Below are 10645 nucleotides of genomic sequence, written 5' to 3' on the forward strand. Positions count from 1 at the left end.
TTTGGTTCCTCCTGAAATGAAGCAAATTTAACATGTCTTTCACCTCCAAAAATGCTTATTATAATGCATTATGAATGCCTGCCTGAAAATGCAATGACTTTGTGTCAGCGATTGGCTTAATTTGTCCACGTGCATGAGCTTCTAACACTGCTGGACTATAACCACATGTAGGCTACCTATAGATCTACCACTCTCTCGGCCTGTGACTGACCTTGTAATCTCAAGAGTTATTATTGTTTTGAGTAAACCAGTGAATCTGAAAATTCATTTTATACAAACGATTCCTCATATGGCTCTAAAACAAAAGATGTTTTTCATGCTGTAGCTGTAAATATAAATCGGTCCACAACCTATGTGTTGATGTGCATGTGTAGCCCATGTACACAAAAACTGGAATAATTTATGCAAAACCTGGAGTTGATTCTCTGTGTTTTGTGCATATGTATGCAAATGTACATTTTACATTTTGAAATGATAAATAAAATGATTCAACACATTTTTGTCTTATGTCTTTAAACATGCTTCATATTGCAATATAACCACCCCGTTCTGATCCATAGTTAAATAGAGAACAACAAATACACCTGACAGTCAGTGGCATCCAAAAGCTCTACTGACTGTTGATCGTAGCGTCTCGTAGATAACTGGTTGAGCCAATCACTACAGAGAATGTGTTTCCTTGGAAACAGTAGAACGCTCAAACTAGGGGAGGGGCCAGTTCCACTTCTGGTAAGTTCACTGCTCGACTGTTTTTATGAAAATAAAATCTAGCCAGTTAACGTTAATTGGTATGTTTTTTCGGTTAAATAGGCCAATTTGTCAGGTTAACATGGATTTTGCACCGTATGCCAATATGTGACTGTCATATAATTTCTCTAAATGATGCAAATGATGTCTGTAAACTGAGCACAGGCCGCTCAGCTGTAAAGTTGGCAATGGCCATCTTTAGCTTTATCGTTGTTAAGATAGGATATCTTAGTTAGCTAACATATATAGTGTTATGTCTTTGCAGACAGCTTAAGTTAATAAGGATATTTGGTTGTGGCTTTCTTAATTAATTATGAACCTACGTCGGTAGCCAGATCACTATCGATACATTATCTGACCATCGAAAAAGATATCAAGATCGATGCTGGCCAACTAATATTACATTGCCAATTTACGTAATCATGAGCAGTGCTGGATAATTTAGACATTGGCGAATATTACACCACCACCACTCTTTGAAGACCATGGCAGGAACCGCGCGACACGACCGGGAGATGGCGATAAGCGCCAAGCGTCAATTGTCGACGACCTCAGATCCCGTGGAGCGGTTGAGACTTCAGTGTTTGGCACGGGGGTCATCTGGAATCAAAGGGCTAAGCAGGTAAGTTGAATATCACCTTTTTTATATAAATGAGAATACAGGCAATTTTCCCCAATCACACTGTCTGATATCTGTCCCTTATTTGTCATTCTAAGGACTTTCAGGATAATGGATGACGACAACAGTCGCACTTTGGATCTGAAGGAGTTTCTGAAGGGATTGAACGACTATGGCGTTCTGATTGAAAAGGATGAGGCTCATAAACTTTTCCAGCACTTTGACAGAGATGGCAGCGGTCACATTGATTTTGACGAGTTTCTAATTACACTGAGGGTGAAGCAGTTTTAAAACAATAACCACATCATCACCATCATCTCATACTTAGCCAAATCACCTGGATGACTGATGCTGTAGATTAATCTGTGGTCTAATTATCTTTTATGTTCTCATTGCAGCCACCAATGTCCAACGCCAGGAAAGAGGTGATAATGCAGGCTTTTAGAAAGCTTGATAAGACAGGCGATGGGGTGATAACTATCGAAGATCTGCGGGGGGTGTACAATGCCAAGCACCACCCAAAATATCAAAATGGGGAGTGGACAGAAGAGCAGGTATTCCGGACGTTTCTGGACAGTTTTGACTCCCCAGATGACAAGGATGGAAAGGTATGGCTTGTCCACGTGATGTTATCTACCCAAGTGGTTGCTAATACTTCTACAGATTACAGTTTGGAATCATATATGTAAAAATATCAACTGAGCAACTGCAATGTTGTCGGCTCATTGAAGAAAGTGTTGAGTGCAAAAGTACCCTTTTTTTCCAGCAGGTACTGAAGGAGACTCGTAATAAAACTTAGCGATACCCTAAGTTGCACTTGTGGTTGTTCTGTATTTCCAATGCCCTAGGTCACGAAAGAAGAGTTTACGAATTACTATGCAGGTGTGAGTGCATCCATTGACACAGACATCTACTTTATAATAATGATGAAAAATGCCTGGAAACTCAATTAACATCTAAAGACATTCCTCTGAGGGTGAAGAGGTGACACGTGAGGCATCGTTCCCCATCTTTCTTTGACATCTTAACCGTAGCATAGTTCTCTAATCTCTCTCTGCTATCAGATTTGCTACCCACAGTTGAATCATAACTGTAGTGAAGCTAATGATTATCCCCATTACACTGAGCATCAGGACATGACGGGCAACATCCCCACTACCACTATTTACTGTACGTTCACAGTCATTTTTATCTGACGTAATGCAGTCTTATTTGATATCCTAATTACTCTGACCACAAAGACCCCTGTATTTCTTATGAACATATTTGCATTTATGCAAATAAACGCCTTTACTCCTACCAAAACAGGAGGTCCCCAGGAGTTGCCCTTCATGTTTGTGTGTCACCTAAGCTAGCCACTGCTCTTTTAGTCTGCTTTCGGTATTTCTATTAACCGTAGACTCATGCAGGACAGTATTTCTTGACAGACTAACTCTCAACCCATGGTATCTGCTTCGTTTTTTCAGCTAACTCTTTGATGCCAAGCTCAAGCGTGAATGTAATAATGTGACGCACACGTTCTCACAGTGAAGTCCCTTACCCTCTCATGTCGAGAAAGACTGCTCAAGCCCCAATGGGCCGGAAGGCGACTAACCAGTCTCTCTCTAGCTTCTCTTTGACTCTGGGGAGAAGTGCAGAGTCGGTGTGGGGGTGCTGTCAACTTTCCATTTTCCCCATCTGATGCATTCTGAAGATGTTTGTGTGTGAGCAAGCGTGTGGTAAGCTGTGTTTTCCCTTTGTGGTCGTCTGTGTAGGTGACCAAGGAAGAGTTCGTGAACTATTACTGCGGAGTCAGCGCCTCCATAGAGAGTGACGTGTATTTCATTCTGATGATGAGAAGTGCCTGGAAACTCTGATTGTGCCTTAACAACAACACGTGCCTTTTTACTAATACTCAATGTGTACTGTGTCACTGGATTATCTATACCACAATGCTATCTAGCTAAGTTCGAGGAAAGAAAGTTCTATTGTGCTGTAAATAATTTTGAAAAGCTCTTAAAATTGTAGGTGTTTTTTTTTTTTACTGCTTAAATGCTGTACTCAATCATGTGCTTTCCAGTTATTCCTTTACTTTTCCTTCCAAGATAATGTCTTGGTGTACACCTCAACCACAAGCCCTTGCGGTATGATTTCTACAGCTGATTGAGTGAAGGCAGTGCATCTATGAAATGTACGAGCTTACAGTAGCCACCACCTGAGAGGAGTCTGTATTGTAGTTGTGCATGCACTGTACCCTATTACATTAAAAGTAGGTAATATCACTCTGAGCTTTGTAAATGTCTTCTTTATTTCAGTGCCTTTTTAAAATGGATTACACAAGTGATAAGTATTGTAGAGTACATGTTTCTCAAAATGTACAGTCAGTTTATAATGCACATAGAGGATCAGACCCATTGAACTGTCATGTGTCCAATGGCTGACGTCTTTGTTTAAGTAATGCAGACAAGAACATAAACAACTGGAATTTCAAGGCGATATCACGTCAAAATAACAGGGCAAGTAGAGATGCACACATTTAGTAGTTTAAAGGTGCAATAAGTAGTTTTTGATGTCAAAAATAAAAACGTTTCTTGGCATATCCTGATCGTGCAATTGTTGTTAAAATACAGTGTTGCTCAGTAGTCCTTTGCATGCTGTTCATTTTGATTCTTTATTTAAGGTTTTTTTGTACAAGAGAACCGGTGCATTTACAGCAGCGTGTTTGTATATGACAAAAAAAAACAACATATCGCACCTTTAATACCATACCATACTAAACAAAAACAGAACATTAGCAGTCCATAACAAAACATTGGAATATATGATAAAGATGTTTTTAAAACATGGAACTAACTGGTTGTGCGCACTGTGCTGTAATGGTAAGTAGACCACAAGTCCAAGCGAGCCACTTCATTCGCAGATGCTAGTTCAGTACAAATAGCTAGTAAACACATATACATACACTAAACATTTAGACGCTCTTTACAAAAGATTAAAAATATAAAACCCTGAGGACTATGTGGGGTGTGTATTAGACCCCACAAGGTACTTGACTGTTTCAATGATATTGAGGTTTTGACTGAAGAATTATGTGTGCTAAAGTGGTCTGGAGATAGACTTTGAACTATTTACAGTACAAGGCGTAAATAAGCAGTGTTTTGCCAAAGTTAATTAACGCTTCAGTGCAATCCACTCACTGCCCTCCGGAGCAGGTATGGGTCCAGTGAAATGTAGGAAATGTCCGGTAGTGGTCTTGATAAAAACCTGGTGCAATTTGCAGAAATTCATGGACTGGTCACATGAACTCTAAAAAAAAACCCTCTAAAACTCAGAAGCAGCAGTTGGTCTCTCGCATGGAAGAAGAATAAGCAGCTACCGGTGTGATTTTGGACGTTTTCTCATCATCTTTTGGATGGTCACACCAAGGGGGGGGCATGTTGAATCAGAGAGTTTGTGTGACAGCAGTGTCAGACCTGAGGACCTGAGGCAACCAATCAGCCATTTTGGCTCGGTAGGTTTGAAGGACTGGAATGTTGCATGGTGCTGCTTGGTCGTAAAGTTGACCTCTGACCTGTGACCTGTGTGTGTAAAACCACCCATTTCTTCACCACACTCTTTACTCCACACTTACTGTGTCTTGAAGAGGCTAGACATTGTGACGTAGGCCTCGTCCTTACATTCTCGTTGCGGTACGTGGGCGCTCATCGAGGAGGGGTTGCTGTCTCCAGAGTCGGCTGTGGTGTAGGCCTCACTCAGGAGCCTCACGCCTCCGCCGGATGCCACCCCCGTGTCTCCGTGGTCCTCCGACCCCCTGTCCCCCGTGTCTCCGTGGTCCTCCGATCCCCTGTCCTTGCCTTGGAGTGTAGACTGTGACCCACCAGGGCGTCCGTCGCCCGCTGGGAGCTGCCAGAGAAGGACCTGGCTTAGTTGACTTGGGCTGTGGCTCCTGGTGCCAGCTCTCTCCTGTCCGTCGGGGGAGAGGGGTTTGTCCTCCCCGTCTTCATCCAGTCCTTTGATGTGAATGTCGTTAAAGGTCTCTGGGCTGAAACTAAGAAGCAGGCTCTGCGGACACATTTTTAAAAGGGGAGATCAGTACTCATGAGAGATCAGAACTGAAGTGTCTATGGCTTTATTATTATTTTATAATTATTACTTCATTATTATGTGCATGAATTAGGACTTTCATTCAGTTGCACAGAAACACAATGTTCATTCATACGGAGAAAAATGTGTTATGAGGATACATGCAAAGAATTCAAAACATGAAGTAGTCGCGAACAGGGCCAGACATACAATAAGACACGTCAAAATCCAAGTGTGACTAATTCAATTCAAATTCCATTTCAAATGGGACAAGTGAATGTTTATGAAAGTGCTTGGAACACACGTTTTCTCTCTGTCATAAATCTGCTTGCAGCAGCATGTACAGCTCTTTCCTGGTGAAAAAAAAGATAACCAGAAGCCAAACCTTGTTAAATTTCTGCATATTGACGAGAGTGGTCTTGGGATGTGGGACGTTTGGCAGGATGTAGGCCTTGAGTCTGGCGGGAGGAAAGATGGCAGAGGGCGAGTGTGAGTGTGAGTGAACTGGGTGTGGGGACCAGATGTGAACACAGTGAAAAGAACAGGTGTGTCAGGCTCACTCTTTCCTGCGGAACCGCGTAGCCAGGCAGACGACGAGCAGCACGATGGTGATGATGGCGATGATAATGATGTACAACAGCACTTTGTTTTCACTCTGGGCTTCATCTCTGGGTATATGGATGTCTTTATAATAATAACAATAATAGTAATTACAATATAATTATGAATAATTATAATACTATTTATAATAATGATAATAATATTAATATTTATATATATATTTGTATATATTTATATATATAATATATTATTATTATTATTATTATTAACAGGGAGATAATGTATCATATCACTTAACAATGCATATTCACAAATGAACAACATAAACTAACTATGCAATTACATTACAACAGCATCACAGTATATTTGTCTTTAACCTTTGTCCACCATGAAGTTTATGGTGTGGCTCCAGTCTGACCAGCGGCCGTTGAAATAGCCTGGCTCAGGTTTGACCCGCACCTTCACGCTGTACTCAGAACCAGGCGTCACATCTGGCTCCATCATGAAAGGCTCATATTGGCTTTCATACGTCCAATCCTGAGGAGAAATCAGATCAAATCATTTCATCAGTTTAAGGACCCTTCTTATACATTTGGGGTTAGCATAGATATAGGGAGTTCACAAAGGGTACAAAACTGATGCACAGTGAAACAGATGAAACTGCAGGCCGCAGGAGCTGCTGTTTTTGATGTGAACACCCACATATCATTTCCCAAAGAGCTCTCTCTCTCTCTCTGAAATAGACATTATATGCATAGAGGTAGGATTTCATAGAGAACCCTTCTTCAGTTTATTCTCCTCCTCTGCTCTCTATCTCTCTCTCTGTCCTTCGCCTTTTCTCTCTCTTCTCAGTAGGCCACAGGCCAAAGGGGTTCCCCTTCTGAGTTGGGTTCTCCCCAGGTGTGTCATTGTTGATGTAGTTATTTAAATTAATATCAGATTCTAAATGAATGTTTGCAGACCTTTATGAAAATATTGTGCAGGTGCCAAAAAAGGAAAATGCGAAATGGCATTCAGCCTCTGAAGCGGAATGGTTTATTAAAGCAGTGCACTGAAGCTATTGGACTTGCTATATTTCTTGGTGGCTTTTACATAAAAAGATACAGACCATAAAATGTATAGGTGTTTTTTTTTTAACTAAGCCAAATAAATCCTTATATAACACAGTGAAACAGTAAACAGAATTTCTCACCTGAGAGGTTGTCGTGTCCAAGATGCGCACCTCAAAATTGAAAGACTTCACATAGTCATGCCTGTACCCCACACTTATGTTTACCGCTCCTGGGCTTTTGAGATATGTGGCTGCTACGGTCTGTGGTGCTGGAAGTTTTACTGTCAAAAGAACGAGAGAGAGCGCAAGAGATGACGGTAAAACAGTACAAAGATGTGTCAGACTGAAGACGGGTATTCAAATAGTAATGCCTGTGAAAAAGGATGTGAGAACTCAATACACAACCCCAAACTATTTCATTTCTTACAAGCTGGCTTCTCAGGAAACGTTTGTACTGTCTTGCCAGACTGCTGTGTTTCAGAAGTCACATACCCAAGAAAAACGATCCTGACGCTTACCAATTTGTGGCATCTTCATTGGCGGCCTCTCGTTGCCATGTATGATGAGCTGGTATATCAATAGAATATTATAAACCTTCTCAGTGAACCTGGATCCATTCCAAGTGATGTTCCTCTCTTCTCCTAGTGAGAGAGGAAGAATCCGGGAGCTGAAACGATGTTCAATTGTGAGCATCAATTATTCAGGGAAACATAAAAAAAAAGGATGTATGTCTTGCCTCATGTTGTTTTTGTATGGTTTTGGTCCTTACATGAGGCTTATGTTGGCACCAAAAAGGTCTTCATCAAACAGGCAGGTTAAATAGGAGTCCTTCAAACTAAGCTCTGAGAAGCAGTCCACATCAAGCTCTAAGGGGAAAAAAAATATATACAATTTCACCACACGTTATGTTAGATAAGACATAACATTAAAACAATAGTACAACATAATATAAAGATAATATATATATATCGATAATATAGCATATAGATATATTGTAAGAACATATGACTGGGGCTAGAGTTAGGATTTCGGCAGGGCCAGTTGTCATGTTAATCCAGAGTATCAAAATGCAGTATGCATTCTAAAAACTCAGTGTTGTTTCAGTGTAACAAGGTCGAAGTAATATGTCATTCATACACATGTTTTTAATGTAAATAAAGTTAGAAATCAAAATCTGATACGAACCATTTGGAGCTGTGCATGATGGATCTGCATTCATTTTAAAACACGAGTGCTACCCCTGCCAAATCAGCTGTCAAATCTAACTTGTTTAGCTTTCACAGAACGTATGACAGATAGAACAGATTACAAAACAAAAGTGCTAGGTTCCCTCTCACGTGGCTGTTTAACAGTAGCACAAAACAAACATAGAGGTACGAAGAAACGACGTGCTGTGTAGGGAGCGTGTGCTGTGAGACTTGGCTTACCTGCATCTCCCTCTCCTTCTCCCTCTCCTTCTCCTCCTCCGCTCTGCGCGTGGCCAAGGCCCGCGAACAGGAGCATGAGCATGAGCGTCCACACCTCACGGGCCATCTCTGTCACCTCATATCATCGCCAGCGGCAGGTAAGGCACAGCACGGTTCGTCAGCTCAGGCCACACACACCGTCTGCCTCCGCTCAGACATCTCCCACAGCTCAACTTTGTGCTCTCGCTGTTACCGCCACAGAGGCAGGGGAGGAGAATGTGGTAAAGAGAGAGAGAGAGAGAGAGAGAGAGAAAGAGAAAGAGAGAAGGAGAGGTTTGTGGGTCTACAGTTAACAGGAAATTGTTCTCATGCAAGAACTATAAAAAGTTACATTAAATAAAAAACAACAAATGGAGCACAGGCACTTCAGCTATATTCAGGTCAGTGTCCTGCCTGCATAGAGAGAAGTTCTTTCACAGAAGCAGGATTAACTACAACAATCAGTTCTGCAATAACAATGCGTTTGGGATAAATCGGTTGTTCAATACAGTAGTAGTGATTGGGATCAGTATTACCCTAAATGTTTTAGGTACACACCAGTGTCTTTAGACTGTGACCATGTCATTATTAAGATCAGTGTAGAAAAAATGATTAGTATATCAGTAGTTCACAGTTATCATCATCTGTTGCACTGAATGTGCACCTCTTAGTAAAAAAAAAGCTGTCGAACCCTAAACCATTTAACACCCTAAGACACCACAGTCAAAACAACTAGTGGCCTTGTGTGACTGTTGCCCAAATCTGAAAAACACCAGAACGATCCAGTGTGCTCAGTAAGAGCCAAATGTCATGTGTGCAGCTTCTAGGCACGTTATGTTATCATGTTATGTATCTGGCTATAAGTTCAACCCCCCCACCCCCCCCAAAAAAACTAAACATAACCTACAAACCATTTCCTGGCACTCTTGAGTGTTAACGAGGCCAGCTGCCTCAGGCTCTGCAAATTAGCCTGATTGTGGCTTTACTCTTGAAAAAAAAAAATGCAGTTTCGATTCACTCTACATCAAATGTCTAATGACTGCGCAAACAACAAAGGTACTCCCTTTTTTTTAAACGGAGTTTTTTCAATTGATGTTTCTGTTCTGCCATTCATGTAGGAACTGGTCTTTAACATACATTACGACTGCAGCAAAACTCAATGCTAATCGCTCGCATAGCGTGCAGCATAGCGTGCAGCATAGCGCAGTATTTGGTATAGCTCTAAGTTTGTGAGGCCAAGGCTTTTCTCTTTTAACCTACTTTCATTGGTTGTGCAGAGTGTGTCTCCTAGTAACTTCAGCAACTCATGCTGTGCAAACAAGCCAGAGGATGGGCCCTGTGCGTCAGGCTGCGGGGTTGTGGTTGCTGAGCACTTCACCTGCACGCTTCCTGTAACAGCACCAGAGGACACTGATTCACCATGGGCTCAGTCAAAACAGAGAAGCAAAACATTTGGTGGGGGCCAGTTAAGCTCAAACTCTGCTGAACTGTCTGTCTGAGGGAGCGCAAGACAGCAGCCATGACATTGGATGAGGGACAGCACATCACAAAAGCAGAGCAGCTGACAGTAAAGATGAGGAGACACACACAATGGCAAAAGAGATTGAGTCCATTTAGAAGACACCCTAACACAAGAAAGGCCATGAGGGAGTGCTTTTCCTGGACCCAGCTGGACAGTAGGGATGCAACCAGGCCACAGAGTTGGTCTGCAGGATCACTTGTGATGTTACACGACTTCTGCAGGAGATCCCAAATTATTATTATTATTATTATGATTATTATGATTATTATTATAGGCACCTATTGAGTAAAGGGAAAAAGTGGCGAAATGTTCATCCATCAGATTATGCTATGAAATTCAAGGTAAACGTTTAGGGTGAAGCAGTCATGTATACACTTTTGATGCATCAATGCAAGACAGGAAGTGCCCCGAGCTCAGATGTCTCCGTGGTGCCAGGCCTTAGTCTGCGGCCTCATTAGAAATGAGGTGCCGTGCTGTGGTGCCACACGGCTTTCATACGCAAGCCTAGGATTCTTCAGCTCTTCAAACCCCAAAAGATTCTCACACAAACACGCACACACACGCACACACACACTCACACCCCCACACACACTCACACACACACTCACACCCCCACACACACTCACACACACACTCAC

General features: G+C 41.9%; 2 protein-coding genes across 6 annotated transcripts; one reads left to right on the forward strand and one right to left on the reverse strand.

Annotated features, from left to right (window-relative positions):
- The first annotated feature begins 510 nt into the window (after positions 1-510).
- Positions 511-3633, forward strand: capslb (calcyphosine-like b). 3 transcript variants are annotated; one of them, XM_031577549.2, is made up of 6 exons: positions 511-729; positions 1230-1369; positions 1465-1642; positions 1765-1974; positions 2215-2248; positions 3121-3633. In XM_031577549.2, the coding sequence occupies exons 1-6, from the start codon at positions 670-672 to the stop codon at positions 3177-3179; spliced, it is 681 nt and encodes a 226-aa protein (XP_031433409.1). In that variant the 5' UTR covers positions 511-669; the 3' UTR covers positions 3180-3633. The 3 variants fall into 3 exon arrangements, with proteins under 3 accessions (XP_031433409.1, XP_012693207.2, XP_012693200.2); XM_012837746.3 differs by having other exon boundaries at positions 513-729; positions 2215-2357; positions 3121-3211; XM_012837753.3 differs by lacking the exon at positions 2215-2248.
- A 2-nt stretch (positions 3634-3635) lies between these two features.
- il7r (interleukin 7 receptor) lies at positions 3636-9868 on the reverse strand. 3 transcript variants are annotated; one of them, XM_042709388.1, is made up of 8 exons: positions 9746-9868; positions 8468-8692; positions 7559-7906; positions 7182-7321; positions 6367-6526; positions 5989-6094; positions 5814-5886; positions 3636-5407 (listed from the first exon to the last, which is right to left on the reverse strand). In XM_042709388.1, exons 3-8 carry the CDS (start codon positions 7731-7733, stop codon positions 4973-4975), a joined length of 1089 nt encoding a protein of 362 aa, XP_042565322.1. In that variant the 5' UTR covers positions 7734-7906; positions 8468-8692; positions 9746-9868; the 3' UTR covers positions 3636-4972. The 3 variants fall into 3 exon arrangements, with proteins under 3 accessions (XP_042565322.1, XP_042565321.1, XP_031433408.2); XM_042709387.1 differs by having other exon boundaries at positions 5989-6112; XM_031577548.2 differs by lacking the exon at positions 9746-9868 and having other exon boundaries at positions 5989-6112; positions 8468-8766.
- Positions 9869-10645: the final 777 nt, after the last annotated feature.

This window comes from Clupea harengus, chromosome 12 (assembly GCF_900700415.2).
Source record: "Clupea harengus chromosome 12, Ch_v2.0.2, whole genome shotgun sequence".
Classification (NCBI taxonomy): domain Eukaryota; kingdom Metazoa; phylum Chordata; class Actinopteri; order Clupeiformes; family Clupeidae; genus Clupea; species Clupea harengus.